The sequence below is a fragment of the Styela clava genome, chromosome 4 (genome assembly GCF_964204865.1).
Source record: "Styela clava chromosome 4, kaStyClav1.hap1.2, whole genome shotgun sequence".
NCBI lineage: Eukaryota > Metazoa > Chordata > Ascidiacea > Stolidobranchia > Styelidae > Styela > Styela clava.
The window spans coordinates 8,322,202-8,342,738 of NC_135253.1; the positions used below are offsets into that span (position 1 = coordinate 8,322,202).

The following is a 20,537-nucleotide window of genomic DNA, read 5'->3' on the forward strand; positions in this document are numbered from 1 at the left end:
AAAGGTTACATTTTTCCCATTCAAATTTTATTACCCAAAGTTGCATAACTTTTTTAAAACAATAAACTATAAAAAGCTGATTATTAAAATTCACATACTATTTAGAAACAATTCCTTATTGTGATAATTGAATTGGTAGGGTGTATATGTTATGTACTTTCTTTGTAAGAGCAAAGTAAGCTTTCCCTAAGTGAAGGTATACACCAAACATTACTTTGCAATAATTTCGATTTCATATAGGAACAGTGGACAAAGAACTCTGCCTTAAGAATATGTCGAAAATATCCTTGGAAAATTAAATTGAACAAACGACAATCATCATTTGTGATTAATAGTAATACAATCTTCACAAAGTAGGATTCAGCAAAGCTTGATATAGTCCAACAATGAACAGAGTGTAAAAACTTAAATTTTAAGCAAATTCGCTTCCATTCAGTTTAGCCAATAAAATAAGAAACGATAATCATTTTGTCTTATTATTTCTGCCATTTTCCTTCTTGTCCTTGCTGTATCTAGCATTCCTCTCTAATCACCATGATCCTCCATTGAATCAAGAGATTTAAGTCGATTCTGGAATCTTCAAGCATTCAACCATGTTGTCTCCCAGATTCATGGCTATGTTGTGTTGTGTTACAAATCCACTATCAGAAAAAGTCTGAAGCTTTCTTTTTCTTCTTCGGTATATTCAATAAATTATCAGTTATGGACGGTGAAACAGCACCTGTAGCCTATTAAAGTAAAGTTCAATATATAGATAAGAACCCTTCAAAATATGAATATTCCCGAGGCTAAAAAGTCTTTCAACTTGTATTGTATGAATAAAATAGCTTTAGCATATCTTTTAAACAAATGCCTAATAATAGAGGCTAATATAAAAGACAAAAATGAATATAAAAAAATAGTAGATAGATACAAGGGTACATCCTATTTGAGCATTTGTACCTATCCTAACTTAGAACATATCATTGAACTCTTATTCACCCATTGTGAATTCACCATAACTTACCAAGTTACCATATCATTAATTTCGACAGGTCATCAGATTTGGATTAGGACATGCACAATTGTTAGACTTCATGCCAAATCAGCACTGATATAATGTTCGAATTACCTGAGGTGTTAATTTACTTCTTGTATTGGGTGTTGGTGTTTTAGATATTGGTGTCAAATCTCCTCTCTTACTTCGAACAGAAGGAGATGGTGTGTAACTGGCTTTCAATCTTATATCTGAAGCTGTATGAATAATTAAAATTATCATTTAGGGCAGTGATGAGTACTCCAAAATCACAATGCAGCTTCTGTGAGCAGTTTTAATGACAAGATTTGTTTTTAGCGGAGACCATTTGTACATTGCAGTATCGACTGGGTCAACAACTTCTTAGTTGAATTAACAAAAGTGTTCATTGCGGGAAACTTTGGGCACAACTGGAGTATATGTGTGCCTGTTATTGATTTCTTGATTTTAACACTTTAACATTACGTTAAACATTCCTGTTACGAACTTACAATCAAAATTTTGTTATGAAGTCAGTTCTTAATAGGTCTGTTCTGTTTAAATCAGTATTTATATATGTTTTTTTAATTCATTTGACACCTTTATAAATTACGGTATAATCGCCATTAGTTGCACGAAGCAGGCCAGAGTTCTTTTACCATATTGAATACAGGACTTTATGAACACCCTATGTTACTGTTAACTTGTGCAATACCTATTCCCAGTTTTCTATTCCCAGAAACAAGTCTTTTTGCTGCAGGTGAAAGAGTATTAATTCGTTCTGAACTCATTATTGTTCCAACACGTCTTGGTGTTCCAGCTAAAACACTTTCTTTAACTTGTCGGAGAGCTGCTTGCTTCTTTGCTCTGTAATTAAAAGATGATTCAAATGACTGAAAACAGAAAATCAAGAAGAATAGCAGAATTTTAGTCTTCTTTTTTGTTTGAAAAGACATCGCAGAATGCAAAGTCGTTCAAAAGAAAAAGTATAGTGACAAAATTTCATCATCAATGAAATGTTGTAATTGGTCAGTGAAGTGGTTTGATTGCAACCGACCCATTTTTCAGTGGCATAACACTACAAAGCACTTTTTAAGACATATCAATCTGACATTTGGAATAAACCTTCCTTTCTGCTACATAGAAGGATGTTTGAAACAAATTTAATTGTTTAATTACAGTAAATATACATATTTTAATTACTCAATTCTTGATTCCATATTTTTTATTTGAAATTTTGTCATCTGATTACTCGATACAATACAAAAATCGACGTAATGTTACTTTTTACAATGTGCATCCAGTATAACATTAATTTGGTCATCACATATCAAAAATCACAATTCGTTTCACAACAACAATAAAAGATCATACCTATTCTTTTTTGTATTTTCATCAACCATTCTATATGTTAGTTCATCACGTCTGCTTTCTTTAGGAAATTTGAATGAAGGTCCTGGTGTTGGTGTTCCAGATCCATCTATTCTGATCGGCGTTCCTTCCACTACACCCCACGTCATTACAGGGGACATATTCACACCTATGATACAGAGAAATAGATGAAGATTGTATTGAAGTATAACTGAGGATTACAAATACCATGAATGGTGATTTAATAAATATAGATACAAGTGAAATGCAGTAGAGAAAGAACATCAAAAAAAATCAAATTTGAGGAACATTTTTATACATTTCCGTAGAAATAGCTATTTCATAAAGTAATAGCAGTATATGAAGTGATAGCGAAGGAGATCGAATATACAACGTTCAAACTGACTATTAATACTAGTATCCTAATGACCAACCATGAGCAAGTAAGACGAAAATAGGCAGTATTATTGAAACTCAAAAGCACAAGTGATGAATCCCTCAATTGGATTAATACACAGCTTTACAATAATAGATTGAGGAAGCATATTTTATACAGCATATCTATACATCTTATGTTCCAAACAATGCTATACAGAAAACCCACTTATATGAAAAAAAGCTAGTTTATTTTTAAAAATTGAAATTTTTTTGGTTTGGCATTGCCTACTCAATTTATCACACCCTGGTTGCATAGGATTTGAACCAAAGTTTCCAAACTGCGATGGCATCATATTTTACAGTAACTCAACTATTTTCACAGAAGGTCCGTACACAAAATTCAAAAGTTACTGCGGTCTGGTCATTCCAAAATATATATTTAACCATGCAAACAAATGTATCGTTTGACCAAATACAAAAGCACAATGATTTCAGCAAAACGATTCATTAGTCGACTTCGTGTCCAATAGCAAAGTTATTTGTCAATATTTGTTCTATTTTAAATTTCAAAAATACAAATGAAAACCTGACAAATAGCATGCAAAGCCCCAAAAACAATCTAATGTTTACCACCTTGTCTAAAAAACTGTGAAGAATGTATCCAAGCAGCCGCTATAACTTCACTGGCGCGGTCCGCCAGTTGAGTAGCCCTGTACCAGGCCATCATAAACTCAAATTGAATGGTAAATAATCGAAGCAAAATAATAGTAAAATTCAGAAGTCACTACTCATACATGATATATTATGAGAAATGGATGATATGGAGAAAAATCTAACTAAGAAAATATAAGTTCACTGTCGCAGTTCAAGTATTGCACTTTTTGAATGAATGTATGTATTCATATTCAAGAAATATTCTCACAATAAATACAGAATTAGAAAAACAACAAACCTGGTGCTGGAGATGGCGTTGCTACAAAACCATATCCATTGACAGCAGGAGATGCATTAGGAATAATAGCTTTTCCATCATGACCAACACGTTCACCAACACCAAATCTAGCATTTTCTGCTGCAGCTTCTACAAGTTTAGTACGATCCAATGTATTCTTGAATGGGTCGTTAGCAAATCTTGTGTTGGAATGTGTGATTTCATAAGGCTTTTTGAATACGTCATCATTAGGTAAACCTGAGAATATGACACAATCAATTATGAATTCAATATTTATTAGAACCTTCAGAAAAAGAAACATTCAGAAAAAGAATACTGAATATGTATCGAACAAATAGTTACTCTATCCTTAACAGTTATTTTTTCTTTTGTCTCGATTTAAGGTTACATATGATATAGAAATAACGAAACAAGTATTAAATATCCTCAAAGACCTGCAAAAAGGCAACACAGGACGCAAACCGGCATTTGTGAGACCTGGTTCAGAGAATTGGCTGTGAGATATCGGTTACTGTATTTACAATGCAGCAATTTACGGCGAAGAACTCGAATTTCACATGATATAATTTAGATTTTTTACAGAATATATGCATAACGGTAAATTATAACTTCAAGAATAGCCTCAAGTCTCATATTGTGAAAAATATAGTCACATATACAATGACATAAAATACTAAAAAAATTGGATGCAACATCTTAAACACAAACCTTCAGGATAATACATGAGATGATTCTTGTTTTTATATGTCCAAGTATCAACAGTTCGAGATTCTCTTTCTTCATCATCATCATATGGAACTAATTTTAAATTTGATGAATTTTCAGAGTCATCAGGTTTTGAAGATTCACTATCATTGCATTTAGTAGATTTTAGATCAGATTTGTTTTCCTGAAACATGAATAAAATTATCATTTGTTGTAAACTAAGAGCAAACAAATTCCCGCAAATAGGGGCTAAAAGATACTCATCTGAAAAAGAATGATTCTGAAGATAGTCCGACAGGGCGGGACAGCTTTCAGAAAAATACTAGACAGATAATTTGGCAAAGTATAAAGATCACAAATTTAACCCCACTGTAGATTTGATTTAAATATTTATTTAGATTCTGAATAATCAAAAAAAGGACTTGATTTGTCAAAAATATCATTATTCTCTATAAAAGAATTTAACAACAAATACTTCGACGATTGCAGTCTATTTAGTTTCAATTGATAATTTTTGACTCGTGACTCAAGAGTCCTATGACTAATAACAAAACTGCTGCTAATAATCTGATTTGAATTAGGCTATCTTGACATGAACACTACATGGCTACTTGTGTGCTTGATCGGAATGAAAGACATATAAATAGGCCATATAAAAATGTCACTGTTAGATACAAAAAGTGTAATAGGGAGTTTATAATTACAAACTAATTCCATGGTTACATAACAAAGATTAAGCAAAGAATATGATGGGAAAAAAATTCCAAAATCAAAATTTAAAATATGTTTCTATCAGTTATAAAAATTGAATATACCGTAGTATTATACAAAAGCTTATTTATAGAACAATGCAACTCACATTTTCAGACCCATCTGTTATTGCCAGCATCTTATTGTTCGTATCACCACCTTGTAACATGAGCATTTTCTTTGTATTTTCGGCATGTTTCAATTCTGCTTCATACAGCCATGAATATTTATTTCTTTGATCTTGTTCGGCCCTGATAAAAATATAAACCATTGCCATGGTGATTTTTGAATAATGCTACTCAGAGTTGTGAAAAATCATTAACAGTTTCTCAGCATCATCAACAGATAAACTTCTAAAATATAACCCAGCTCTGAATAGAGCTTAGAGTTATGCCATATGATTCATAATAAATTCTTCTTCTTCATTGATATAGTTGAGAATTTGAATGAAATTAGATGTGACACAGACACAATCTATATTAAACATTTACTATTATTGTAGACAAAACTCCAAGACATCTAAATGCCCAACTCTGGGCATAATTATACAGAGAAGGGAATTAGCCCTTACGATTATTACTTAGACCTTATATTATCAAAGCAAAGTAATACTAACTTTTCCATAATATTTTCGAAAGATTCATTATCTTCACTTGTATATTTGCCGAGAAATGAATTCAAACCATCTCTAACATCCGATTGTTTAACTTGATCCTCTTCATTCAGTAATACGTCTTTCTTATCATAACTATAATTACAAAGAGTTGAAATCATTATTTATTGTAATAACAACATTTTGGTGATTATCATATACTGTAATTTTGACAATCCAAGAGACTGGCATTACAATCCTGTACAGACACCAAGTGACCATAAAAATTATGGTAAGCCGGCCTAGTGGTTGGAACAGCGGTTCCCAACTTGGGGCCTATGGCCCCCTACACAGAGCAGTTGGAGGGGGGCCCCAATGCTAGTCGTAACCAAATTCACTTTTCACTTTATAAGAAAACTCCCTGTTCTATCTAGTATTACTGCTTGATATTGATTATTTCACAAGGTGTTTTAAATTTGTTGAGCATGAATTGTTTGAACATAACGGGATTTGAAATCTACCAATCAAATTAAACCTATAAATATCACTGGAATGATAAACAGGGGACCCATGAACATGACTGCTAAAAGCCTCCGAAAGGGGCCGCGAACCATAAAAGGTTGTGGTCAGAGAGACGAAACTATGCGGGCATTGCAGATGAAATACTCAGGTTCAAATCCCATGCCCACCACTACCTCACCCAGGATATATATAATAAATTGGGTAGGAAATGCTGAACTGGGAAGATTTCTCTCCTCCCAATCATAGTAGTTCCTTATCTAGCAGTGGTTGTTTTGTACAGAGCCTTGTTCAGGGTGTAAGGCATGAAAAATGCCACATAAAAATACAATGAGGTGAAAACTACCATAACGACATTTTTAAACTATTGTAAACATTTATCATAAATGCAAGAAAAAATGTAGAAATGTGATTGCTGAAGAACTTTAAATAAACACAGGAGAAAACCTTTTGAATGATATCCGTACTCGACTGTATGTATGATTGTTTATACATCCCATAAATAAATACATAGCAATGAAGATATTAAATTTGGAACAAGAGTCATATACAAGACCATGTCGGCCTACTGTACATATGTGTGGCGTGCCCGCCACTTATGATTGACAGCATATAGAGTAAATTAATAAAAACCTACCCAAGATTTTTTGAATTCAAATTAGAGCTTGGAGTCATTTTTTCATCAATTACAGGAGTGTCAAATGTGGCAGGTGGCAGTTTCGTTGAATCTGTAAAAGAGAGTATAACAAAAATGCATTCAAGTACATTGTTACAAGTACATTTACTTTTTTCATCTATTTCATGTTTATAAACGAAAATACATATTTTAGAATTGTAAATATGATCATGTGATCACATTAAAGTTCGTCGTATCATAAGATTTGAATCTGTCAATATATTTTCATACACCTTATTGGTTATGGACTCTTATATTGATATCGAGAAGGAAGAACATGTATATCTTATGGTGTGACCGACATCGTAGCAGTTCAGCTCGGTCTACCTAAATTATTACATCATGGATGGCGCTTGCAACTGAGATACGTGTACTAACAGCTAAGCCATAGCTCCGCCCGATCTTCGAAAGCGTAAAAATATTTATCTGAGATTCATAATTTACCAGTATTTGGAGTAAATGTTGGATTGTTTTGATTTTTCTTTCTTGAAAACTTGAGGGCAATTTGTCTCATTTTCTCAAAATCTTTTTTCTCTTCGGCCTCTAGATATTCCTTTTGATCTTTTAATTTCTCATGATCGGGAAAAAAGTCACGGGTGATGATTCTTTCAAGATTCTAAAAATATTGTTTTATTAATTACAGACCAATATTCAGATATGTAAAATGTGCAAATATTTCATCTTTTTAAAAGTTTTTTAAGAATAACTAGACTATATTAAAGTGATAATAAAATGTTTTTTACCTCTACCAACAGACCAATGGCTCGAATTTGGTGGCAATTTCACGTTTTTGTCAATTTCAGTACCTACTTACTCAACATATTGATAGAAACAAAAAATGGCAGCATGACTGCAAGCAGAAGTTATTCTAAACAGTCAAGTTCTATGACTGTATGAGGCATTAATTCAAATTAACTGACTAAAAATCAAGCTTGTAGCCTGGGTAAATATGTTATCGTAGGCCTACCTCTGTATATGTTTCCTCATCCAAAACTTGGGGTTGTTGACGTCTTTTCCCTGTCAGTTTATTATATGTTTCCAATGCCATTCTGCTGTTCTGTGGTATACCGTACAGCTTTACAGCAGCAGCACTAGCAACTCAGACAGTGATTTAGGAATGGCACACTTAACTTTAAAAATTCCACTTCTACAATCGTAGAACAGTAGAACGCCCACTCTAACTGCAGAACTGTTATCAACTGTAATTATGATCAAACAATGTACGACAATACGGCAAACTGTATGTACATACCGTACGTTCGCAATACGTCTTGTTTTCAGATTTTACGAAAGAAACATCAGCTGGTAATATCGAGCTTACTCATCCATCACGGAACTTTTATTATGACGTAATTTGTAAATAAACACACGTGCGTTTTGTGTTGGGGAGTTTGTTTTTTGCAAAGTTTGAGGGAATGACTGATGTACTTGGGATTGATATTGGCACCACATCTGTGAAGGTTGTCGTGGTTTCAGAAGATAATGGAGAACCAAAGGTTTGATCCGATAACGCTATATTTTGTGAAATAGCATGCGCTTATTCTATCGTCTGACTGAATCATATGATACTTGCACTGGTTTATTGCTTAGTCACAGTTGATTGTAAAATACAATGTAACCATTTAATGAAATCTAGGTAACCATTGAGAATTATCTCGCGAAAGTGCCACATTTATTGAAATTCATTGAATAAAATAATTCTTTACAGTTTAAAAATAGAATAAACCATGTAGCTGAAAATTCTTCCAATCAAAACAAATGGAAATCTTTTTGCAGATTTTTGGTTCAAAGAATCTGTGTCATAATGCAAATCTAACAAGTTCTGACAATGTATCACACTTTGAACAAAATCCAACCAAGATATTGACAGCATTAAAGGAATGTTTGAGATTGTTGAAAGAAGAAATAGGGACAAGAATAACTACAATAAATACAATTTGTTAGTTACTGTCAACAGTTGTTTGTTTTGTTTCTGATAATTCTTACTAAATACAGAAATAGAAACAATGGCAGTCAAGTCCAAGAAAGTTTTATTCTTTTCAATATCATGTATTTATATGTTTTATCAGGTCAATAAAGTTGCTTTTAAAAGTGAAATCTAGATTAGTAGTTACATATTACATGATAAAGAGTATAACTTATGGATAAGAGAAAGTTGAACTAAATATTATATCTTGCACTCATGTAACATGCTATAGATGAATGAAATTCACTCAGAGGTTGTTTATATATATATATATAACAAAAACAACTTCACAGTATATGTTATGAACTTTATATTGGAGCATGAGGTATGTTTGCGAGGGAGTCTGAAATTGAGTTGGATTATCTGTGGCTCATTTCTGATGGGTGGATTAGAGCTACAATATTTGAGCAACTATCAAAATTGAGCCACAGATGATCCTTGTTGATTGTAGCATACATCGCTGGCATGTGTTAAACCCTGATATAAAGCTCATATCATATGCTTCAAATTTTTCTTTCTCATATACACATGTTGGTATTTGCTTGGTGGAGCTTTATTTGGGGCAAAGTTATGACACCCTATTAAAATATATTAATGCTTTATCAAATTTGTTTTATATTGTAGCAATATGTGGCCAAATGCATGGCTGTGTGCTGTGGAACAGTGACGATCAGACCAGTGTTGAAAATGATGGAATATATTATCCTTGCTCTAATTTAATAACATGGCAAGATCAGAGGTGTGACTCGGAATTCATTTTATCACTACCTGTTCCAGAAAAATGTGTCCCTGTTTCTACAGGTAAATGTATGGCAAAAAAAGTTATTGATGTATGTGTGATTTATCTAAAAGATTGAATTTCTGATAATTCAGAAATGAACTTTCAACTACCGGTAATTAAAATTACAGAAAGTTTGGCCGACCTTTTTCAAATCATTTTTGAATTGCTGGTGAGATTTTTACACTCTGATTATCATACAATATCTGCAATTAAATCTTTTATTTGAATAGTAGGAAGTTGCAGGAAAACTATGTTTTTTTCCATTCAATTTTTAATCTAGGTCATTTACAGGACAACTAACTAGATTTCACAGATACATGGCTGGTACAGAACCATACTTAGGTGTCAATCACTCCAGAGTATATTCAAGTTTCAGCAATTCTTTGAATATGAACACCTAACAGTGAATACTCCATATGGTACTTGAATCATTGATTGGGATTGTTGTTTCAATCCATTTTATAATTTATATTTTCTTTCATTTGAGGATTTGGATGTGCAACAATGTTTTGGCTGCGAAAAAATTCTCCTGAGATTTTATCAAAATACAATTGTGCTGGAACAATAATGGATTATGTTATTGCAAGTTTGTGCAAACTCAGAAAACCAATAATGTCGACTCAAAATGCAATGAGTTGGGGTTATTACAACTTCATTGATAGGAAGTGGAATTTGAAAATGTGAATATTTTATCTCTTTCATTTGATTTCTTTTTATTTTGTTGAACAAGACTGATGTTACATCATTGTAACCAGAGTATGGAAACCTTTGTTTTATGATGATCGTAGAACTAACATGAATCTTAACCCAAAAGAGAAAATTAACAAAACACTGCTGCATCATTACCAATACTGCTTTAGTAGTAAGGTAGTAAGAATGGCAATGTTTAGTTATTTTTTCATATTTACCGTGTGTTTTTTAATCTGAGTGTTTGTTCCAATTATGACTATTACATACTCATTTTGGAGGAGCTTTTATAAATAATCAGCCAGTTTTGCTGAAAGAAATTACCATGATTTTTATTTATTCCTATAGGATATCTTTTTTTATTGTAATGCATTTTTGGCTATTACCTATTTTTATATTACCCGATTTTCCAGATTGAAGAAAAATGACTTTCCTGTAAATTTCTTACCAGACATTGTAAATCCAGGCAACATTGTTGGAAAGTCACAAATAGATTGGTGTGATATACCGGCTGGTATAGATATTACTGTTGGGCTTGGTGACATGCAGTGTTCTGTGCTTTCCTGTGATCCAGATTCCTCGACTGGTGGTAAATATTATTATTTGGGTGTATCTATAAATGTATACACAATTAATAATTGGTTATGTGTTAATGGTTATGTGCTTTTTCGGAAAACATAAATTTCTTATTTATTGAGGCTCGTACTCGAAAATGGTAGTGCTAGTAAACGACTGCCCCACGTACCTATCCTATGAACAGAGCTAATACTCAGAATATTTATGCTAAGAATATATTTTAGGTCAGTTTGTGTTAAGAGTGTAAAAACATCAAAATTCTAGTCAGCATTCAAATTATTTTATACCCTGATTAGTACGATATTTGTTTGTAGCTCTAACTGAACACTTAAACTATTACATTAATGAAGTTTCAAATTGTATTTGGATTTTTTATATTTTTACATTTTCCTAAACATATACAGTACCGTAGCTGTAAATATTTCTAAATTAATATTCATAATGTCACAAGAATTCAATCCATTCTTACCACGAACATCAATAGTGAATCTTCAGATGAAAAAAAATATTTCATTTAATGTGTTCAGTTTTCAACCTTGGCACAGCAGCTCAACTTTCTACAATACTGCCAATCCAATCGGGAATTGAACATTATAGTTTAAAATATTCTGCAACCGTACCTTCATCATCTATTTGTGTACCTTACTTTGGGGATTTTTGCTTGTGGACTTCGGCATCATTAAATGGTGGGGCAGTATTTGAAAAATTTGCAAGTATGATGCATAGGTGGACAGTACAATTTGTACCATCACTTACTATGAGTGATGTATATGAAAAACTTATTGACATTGATAGTGGTGAGTATATATGAATGAACTTTAATTGGACCTCCAAAAGTATGCGCACCAAGATGGCGCACAACCTGAACTCAGGTTGTGTACCAGGTTAGGGTTCAGGTTATGTGCCATCTTGGTGCGCATACTTGAGGAGTATCCTTCAATTTATAATGATTACTTATCAATTTTAATCGGTAAGTATGTTGATAGGTATTTGTCTGTTTGTCTGTCTGTCTGTTAGATGCACGTGATATCTCACGAAAGCGAGATTGAATCTGCTCCAGATTTTGCATGTTCATTCATCATATGTCGGACCAGAAGCCTATTGATTTTGGATGAATTATGTCGTATAATTAGCGAGTTATTAATTAATTAGTGATGTGACACAAGGTGTCACTATGGAGTAAGAGCGCTGTTTTGGGGATCCCCTAACTTTCGATGATAAGTCTTCGGTCTCTGTCGATATTCTGGTTAAAGTATCATAGATTTGACTAAATTACCTAGAGTTTGCAACAACAGCAACAGTAATCTGAAACTTTTTCACGCATTTTACTTCAAACAAAGTCGAGTAGAGACAGGCATGTAAGACACTGACATGTAAGAAACTGATATTTTCGATATGTATCCTGTTTAGCATTTTCTACCCAATATATCACACCCTGGATGAGTAATTGGTAATGGGGTTTGAATCAACGATCTGTGACTTGAGATGCTTTTATCGTTAAGTTCAACGTTCTTACCCATAGGTTTTGTCCAATTTTTGAAAATTACCAGTGATTCTCTAAATTGATTAATTTTTACTGCGATTTTAAACAATCCACTCTGAATCATTAATCCTAATATTTTTACAATATTTGTTCAACTAAGAATAATATTTTACCCAGAGCTGTAGAGTCGGAGCTTGTTTTTGTTAATTTTATTTTTATGCATGTGAAATTTGCTAGCAGCAATTTGTTCTCTGGAAAATTCCACCTGGTAGGATAGGATTTACATACCGTGTTTATTCCGAGAAAGAGGAAAGCCGATAATATGGCTCAATTATATGGCGAACAACGGTCGCTTATTTGGTTACCAGTTCATGTGGGGTATAAGATTAGTTAGCCAGTTATTTGTTTCAGATACATGAACTTGATAGTAGAGGAAGATGAACCGACCAGTGCTTACGTGAACCACTCTACACTGACAATGAAGTAAAAAACAAATTGTATATGTCAGTGTTCATATAGAAAAATTATTTTAAAGATGCAGAGCCTGCAACAAGTATGACAATTAATCCAACTATATATGGTGAAAGACATGATCCAAATAAACAAGCTTCTGTACATAACATCAGTCCAGAAGATGACTCCATTTCAACTGTTTCTTATAAACTAGCATTTGGCATTATAAGGAATGTATTTGACATGTTTAACAGTGGTAAGTCAAAAATACTTGAAAATTATCATTTGCAGTCAATGTAGTGTCATTGGGAGTCTGTTACTAATTTTAGTATTCGACTGTTGGAAAATTTTTTCGGAGCTGTATTGTATATAAAAATCTACATTGCTCCACTACAGTTTGTAGCTCAAGTATAGCCCATATTTGGCAACATAATAATATAAAACAGTGATAAATAAGTATTGAAAACAGTGGACAAATGCTGTAATTGTCTTTAATGGTTAAATGCAGTTTCCTGCCTATATGAACATTTTTAATGCCTTGCAACCACACTTTTGCAATGTGCACAAAATGGTCGGTGTCTCGAAAATGGTTACATTGGATTAAACTCATTAGTCATCGCTAATGCAGTGCACTCATATTGAGATATTCCGAAATAGTGGTTGATAAATTTAACTTCTCGTCTTCGTTCTCCAATATCCCAAAATTTTTCTTCATTTTTCAGGTATGGAAGAAAGACATGTTAAAATGAAAACGCTATTGGCGCATGGAACTGCTTTTGAAAAAAATGCTTTATTCAGAAAAGCTTTGAAACAAATTTCAGGTGTAGAATGCAAGTTTGATGTAGTATTGGATGGAGCTTATGGTGTTACACGATGCAAGAAATACACTTGATATATTACCTCTAACATTAATAAAGTACTGTTTCCAATAATCGGTTGGGCAATACCATGAGCAATGAAACTGGATCAAATACAAACAGAATATGAGGAGTATGCACATAATGTGGTTTAATTCAATGGCAATTTAAATGTAATTGGACAGGATGTGATATCTACTCAATGGACTGGGTAGTAGGTAGTAGTTTGATTAGTATGAGTTATTGAATGATTGATGTTCTATTGAATTTTTAATATAAACTGATTTATTTTCTGATAAAGTACGGATCATGAAGATACATATATTTGAAACATTTAATGGACACAACCAATTTTATTGTGTTTATCGAGTCGGTCTGAAAAACTTGCTTCATTTTCTTTCATTTATTAATTGTTACCATTGAATATATTGATTTATTCATTCGCAATGGCCTCAATGGAACTGAATTCAGTTTTACATTCTTGGAATACTACATTTTTAATAAAACCTCGAAAAATATTCAATCTATGAAATCAATTTGAAATTTTTTTAGTGATTTTGCAAATTTACACTTTATTTCCAATGTTCAAAACTTCATGCTGCCTTTCATGCATGCTTTTTTTTTTGTTCTGGTTTGTACATTTGATAAATTATTGGTGAATGGTGATATTTTTATGTATTTGAAAGCAAGATGTTTCCTACAGCTATTTACTTATTTAGCAATACACAATCTAGAATTCCAGACCCAGAGTTAAATATTTAAAATCAACTTCATTTATATATATGATATGTGGGGTAAATTCTGATGATTACCATAATTGGACGGAAGAGGTCGTCAGAAGTCTATTATATTTAATTTATCTACCTAAATTTTGTTATATTTTGTGTAAGTTGTCCACAGATCCCTTAAAAAGCATTGCCCGATTCTGAATCGTGTTTTTTGTATTCTTGTAGTAATATTTTTAATTTTTTTTGGTGGGCGGGCGCGTACTTTTACGTTTTTTAACTTTATTTTAAGTTATGCTCGCCTTCCGGGTATCTCTGCATTTTGTTTGTTTGTCCGGTTTTTGTGTTGTTTTGTTTTTATGTCAGAGTGCCGAAATAAATGATTGATTGATGATTGATTGCATTTTTCAGTAATCAGTACCTGTAGTTTATTTTTCCAACAAACTAAAGTACACTTTATGAATAAACAATATAAAAATGAAAAAATAGTACTTTGGGGCTTTATTTCTTAATAAATCAAAGTATAACTCTCTATCACAGACCAAAGTTTTGTATTATGAATCTTTTAGCTGGTCGATACAATAACAAGCTGTTCATTTTAGATCTTCAGCATATTTATCCCATAATTTATTAAATCCTGGATATTTTTTACCACTTTGTTCCATCTTTTCATCCACTCTCTCGCTTTGTGATTTTGTTAATAAATTTTTCCAATCACCGATGACACCTTTACGGAAGAAAGGTAATTCAGCCGGCCTTTGGGTATGCTTAAAAATGAGAGCATGCGGTTGAGTTTACACAAAGTTGACTAGCATGTGCCTTTTAATATATAGGTAAAATATGGATAAGGTATGCAGGGGTTGTTGGTATCTTTGCACCAATTCTCAATATTATCGACAATAGGTATCTCGCATGTTTGGGTAATACATGTTTTGAATTAATGTAACACAACACACTGAACATATTTGTCTAGTAGTGAGGTTTGCATACATTACATAGGGTTTACATACATATGCAAAGACCTATTTTCTTCGGTGTTGCTGTAACGATGTATATAGTATACAATAATGATGAAGTTATAGATTTCATGTTAAACTTACGTAATTAATGTATGTTTCAAATTAATGTTGCTAAGATCACACTGAACATATTTATCTAGTAGTAGGGTTTAAATAGGTTATGCAAAGATCGATTTCCTTCGATGTTGCTGTAAGAATATAAGGTATATATATATTATGGAATAGATTTTTATGATAAGCTTACGTAATTTCTCTGTGACATATTCTTGAAACTGGTGAAGTTCACAATCGCATCCAAAAGTTCATTTCCATTTTTCGTAACCTTTTCGGCCCATTCGTCTCCCAGAAACTGCGCAATTTTCAGAAATTCCCTTTAAAAAAATCGTCCGTTGGCATCTTGTGAACTTAATAATAGTAAAGAGTTCTCCAAGTCACGAAGATACTACGTACATATGCCCCTGAGGGTGTAAATGTTTCTGTGATTGGATAGGATTTTTATTCTGAACGTGTCCAAATTATGTGGTGAATTACGGCCTCACACCCAGTTAAACCATTCAATTGTGAGGTGTTCAGCAACACTCAAGCAAATATTTATATATTATTGTAACTATGGACTTATATTAAGGGACCTTCAATTCTCAACTAGTGAATTAAAAAAAACGTTGATTTGAATGAAGTCGTATATATATATTTCCATGATATTGCACGCCTCATGAAAAATATATATATAATGCCATTTCAATTTGCCTATCCGTAATTGTACGCAGAAACTCGGCCCGCCGATTACATGTTAAGTTGATTTCAGCCTCCAAAATATAAAAATGTTTGCCGACCCCAACTATTGTGGCCCGACCAAGTGAGACAACAGTTTCAGAGACTCATTTATGCCCTAGAATGAGAACCCACGCACGATGCTTTAAACGTTAACGCACCGGTTCGTATTAATTCTGTCTTAGCTCGTTTTCGTGTATGTTGAGAGAGTCGCTAAAGACCATAAAAGTTATAAGTATCATTTAGAATATAGAGTAATGCTACTATATAGTGTTCGGAGGAGGTGACCGTACATTTGAACCCACGTACATTTGAACCCATGTGTATATCCACGGGTTCAATCTATATGCGGGTGCTAAAACCCATGGGTTAGGGTTAGTATGAGTTCAACTATCCGAAAAACAAAAAAAATTCCATAGATGCAATAGCATACAGGTGCAATTGTCATGGGTTCAAATGTACGTGGGTTCAAATGTAATGGAACCTTCGGAGGGACATGTAGTATATATGCTATACGGTACACGACAACGAACTAAACTTTACAACGTACCCATGAGGATCGTACTTCAGATCTTCGTATAAGACGTACAAAACATTTGACTTCTCGTTGCTCATGGCCCACCACCTTGTTGCAAAATCAAAAAAGTCTCCAAAATCAACTTTCCCAATGATCAGTAGTTCAAAGAAATCATCGAATTTCCCATCCTCGTAGTGGTATAAATACGTAAATCCAATAGTGTGATAGAAGTACGAAGCAAAGCAATCTTTGGGGTTTCTAACTAAACGTGAAAATAAGAAATGTGCTAAAAGCAATATAAAACGTTATAGGGCAGGCTATATCTTAGATTTTATCTCAGATGAGTCCAATGAAAGATATATTCACCGTGTTGATGTTCTACGCTGATAGCTCATAATATTACGATATATTCATTTATTTTTTTTGCAATCGCATAGGCCTACTAGTACGTAAGAGACATTTTGACACCAGTGTTTTGAACCAATGCTTTCTCTCTATATAGGTATATGATATACCATACGACAGGGGCGTAGCCAGAAATGTTCAAAATTACTATCTATGATACAGAAAAATTTTATTTTTTTACATTTCAAAAGGAGGGGGGGGGGGGGGGTTCGACCCGCAAAACCACCCCCCTGGCTACGAACAGTCACTGGTAAGCAATCTGCTGGTATATCGGTATCAGTACTGGTATATCAATTTGATTTTAACAATGTGGCACTGTGAAAACTTCTGGGGCTAAATCATAACAAGGAACACGTATACCAACATTTCAAATAATTTATATACAGTATATTGTAGTTAATTTAACTGGCTTTTATACCGAGTACGATGTCGCTGCAGCGTTATGCTTTAACTTAGACAGATCAAACAACAACAAATATTATTTTCTACAAGATTTATTTATAACGGTCACCAATCTTTATTTACAAGTTTGAATTATTAAAAAAACATTATGAAGTTTCATTTTACCAATGCTTATAATTTGGTAAATACGACATGTGCCTATATACATACCTACACATATATATTTTGATTGTGGATTCCATGGTGTCATATCGAACAAGAGATGTGTTTTTATCATTCGTGGGGGGTCTTCTACATTTTCAACGGCATCTATACCATCTAATTCAAGGTGGGGAAACATGATGTCCAACTTCTCATTTTTTGCTAAGGGTCGTCCATATTTCATTCCCAATAGTGCAGTCTGGACCCATGTTGTCCCACATTTAGGATATGTACAAAGAAAAATATCTCCAGCCCGAGCTTGGTAGGATATTGCAGCGTCAAAACTTTTTTGCGTTGTTACTGATGGAATAGCGTACATACCATCTACAGATGAGTGAGACACATATGTGTAAACTGGCATACTGCATGCACGACGCTCCATTGCGTAATTTATTCAGGTTTGTCTAGTAATGCAAACAGAATAAGCCTGGGCTCCATAAAAATATACAAAAACCTACAGTCATAATAAGGTCGCTATGCGTAAATCTGATCATTATGTTGGACTGCGTGGCGTTACGAACCTTTTAAGAAGTAAGCACAATGAATTTACTATTTCCATATTCATTCTTTTACAATATGTTTCTTATCGTATAGAGCAGGGGGTCACCAAACTACGACCCGCGGGCCAGATCCGTCCCAGGGCGTTCTTTCATCTGGCCCGCAACAACACGAAAAATTGGCGAATTTTCTCCAAGGGATGATTCCCCGAGCATCGACTTCCTTATTCATTTCGTGACATTGGCTAATTATCAAGATACGAAAAGTGACGTAAGTATAGACCCTTCCGCATCCGCTCAGACACTTTCGGGACCTCCTGAAGTATGTGCACCAAGATGGCGCACAGCCTGAACTCACGTTGTGTACCAGGTTAGGGTTCAGGTTATGCGACATACCTCCATACGCACCATACATCTTGGGCCGCATAATTCAGGAGTACCCACTTTTGTCACTTGAACAAATTTTTAGTCCGGGTTTCCATTAAATACCACGTATTCATTAATTTTTGGTCGTGTTTCCGAAATTGAATCATACGAGCCAATTATCATTTTGTCTTCTTAGAAGTTGTAGTAGTTTAATTGCAGTAATCAAGAATTGTCTAAAAATAGTTGTGATAAAACAGGCTAAAATTCTCTACCGGTACGCAACGTTTTCTGCGAAGAATGCACTCGTACACTCGTGGCGCGTGCTTTCGACGAAACTGCTGCTATGTACGTTTCTCGTGCTAAGATGAACGTCGAACCTGCAGTAGTACACATTAACTTTTGTACTGCTCACATGCGGCGGATATTCATTATTGCAATGGCGCAGCCCCCGGAGGTAGTTTTGCGGGTCGAACTCCCCCCCATTCTGAAATGTAAAAAAAAATAAAATCATTTTTCTGTACCATAGATAGCAATTTTCCGTATCTCGAAATGCTTTTTAGAACCCCAAGACTACTAAAAACACGCGTATTCCAGCGTTCGGTCGGACCCGCTAGCTGTTTCGATCTAACTTTGCAAAAAACATATGCAACATATTTCCTAGTCAAGTTGATATTTTCCAGTTTGTAAAACACAACTGCACACAATAGCAAATAACTTCAAAAGTTGGGCACGCTCCTGCTTGGTAGTTGAGCTAATTCAGTGATTCTCAACTTTTTACCGACTGCGTACCACTTTTTTGGTTTTTACTCTGGTCGCGTACCACCGACAAAAAATGGTAGAAGAAACCCGCTATTGGAGTATTTTATGTGCGCTACATCTGTTTATTGACCTTCGGGCGCTCCCGTAGTATGTGAACCAAGATGGCCATCATTTTATTCCAATTTTCCTTATTTTAGTTTAGTTCTATTACGAGTTCGGGGACTTGCCAAGTGACTCCTGTAGTATATGTACCGGTACCTGAAATTATGGCCTAACCTGTTACACATACTACGTTCTGGTGTCCGCCATCTTGGTTCACATACTACGGGAGTACCGACTTTCGTGCAAGTTTCAACGTATTAATTGAGTGCGAATTCGTGAGAGAATTTACGTGGTTTACAGTTAAAGAGCTCATAGGCTTTAACCATCGCTACCACTAAATTATCGTAGAACTCGGACGAATATACTTTCATCAAATCACCAAATTAATTAGCCTCAATACTTAAAATTATGCCGATCAGTCAACACACACAATCAGTTAGCAATGGTAAGTAACATCCATATATATGATGTATCAATGCGCTATCAAAGTATCTCGACACTCCCGCCGAACGATACCTTTGTTGCATATTTGTCAATGCATATGCATTGTGGAGGTAACACGTAAACCGGGTGAAAACATTCTCGTCTTTCTTAGTTTTAGGTGGGCAGTCGCGGGCGAAGGCAAACTTGAAAGACAAGGACTGGACCGGTAGCGCAATAAACCCGTTCAGCAAATACATACAGTATGGAAGATAAAGAAAAAGCGTATCTGGCATATTTTAGTCAACTCAAAAGTTAATTGTCGCAGCGTTTCAAAGTTGCTCGCGTACCTGAGCTAATTCAACAGCTTCAAACCGTCACCGTTCATTAATATAAATTCTCTCTATAATCTCATTTGAAACACGAAAGAAATAATTGTAACGTCAACCTGACTGCTTGTGGCACTACTCATACAATTTCATACATCGCTTTATGCTGGCAGGTACCCGTTTGATCTTCTCATCGTCGATCCTTCCACGCTTATTGAGACCATGCCTCAACACGACATGGAATATGACGCAGCCTCAGCATTTTTTTCCTGGTAACTTCAGAA

General features: G+C 34.1%; 3 protein-coding genes across 5 annotated transcripts; 1 reads left to right on the forward strand and 2 right to left on the reverse strand.

Moving 5' to 3' along the window:
- Window positions 1–5: 5 nt before the first annotated feature.
- LOC120325850 (splicing factor ESS-2 homolog) lies at window positions 6–8,169 on the reverse strand. Its single transcript, XM_039392013.2, has 11 exons — window positions 7,905–8,169; window positions 7,382–7,553; window positions 6,899–6,989; window positions 5,767–5,898; window positions 5,260–5,401; window positions 4,404–4,584; window positions 3,696–3,932; window positions 2,369–2,534; window positions 1,710–1,861; window positions 1,112–1,233; window positions 6–728 (listed from the first exon to the last, which is right to left on the reverse strand). Exons 1-11 carry the CDS (start codon window positions 7,983–7,985, stop codon window positions 645–647), a joined length of 1,560 nt encoding a protein of 519 aa, XP_039247947.2. The 5' UTR covers window positions 7,986–8,169; the 3' UTR covers window positions 6–644.
- Window positions 8,170–8,210: 41 nt separating this feature from the next.
- Window positions 8,211–15,106, forward strand: LOC120325851 (sedoheptulokinase-like). 3 transcript variants are annotated; one of them, XM_039392014.2, is made up of 8 exons: window positions 8,211–8,433; window positions 8,714–8,876; window positions 9,528–9,704; window positions 10,172–10,364; window positions 10,785–10,960; window positions 11,475–11,744; window positions 12,966–13,139; window positions 13,606–15,106. In XM_039392014.2, exons 1-8 carry the CDS (start codon window positions 8,353–8,355, stop codon window positions 13,773–13,775), a joined length of 1,404 nt encoding a protein of 467 aa, XP_039247948.2. In that variant the 5' UTR covers window positions 8,211–8,352; the 3' UTR covers window positions 13,776–15,106. The 3 variants fall into 3 exon arrangements, with proteins under 3 accessions (XP_039247948.2, XP_039247950.2, XP_039247951.2); XM_039392016.2 differs by having other exon boundaries at window positions 12,972–13,139; XM_039392017.2 differs by lacking the exon at window positions 8,714–8,876 and having other exon boundaries at window positions 8,303–8,433.
- Window positions 14,952–18,229, reverse strand: LOC120325853 (sulfotransferase ssu-1-like). Its single transcript, XM_039392019.2, has 4 exons — window positions 17,790–18,229; window positions 16,806–17,034; window positions 15,729–15,855; window positions 14,952–15,232 (listed from the first exon to the last, which is right to left on the reverse strand). The coding sequence occupies exons 1-4, from the start codon at window positions 18,160–18,162 to the stop codon at window positions 15,059–15,061; spliced, it is 903 nt and encodes a 300-aa protein (XP_039247953.2). The 5' UTR covers window positions 18,163–18,229; the 3' UTR covers window positions 14,952–15,058.
- Between the last annotated feature and the right edge of the window lie 2,308 nt (window positions 18,230–20,537).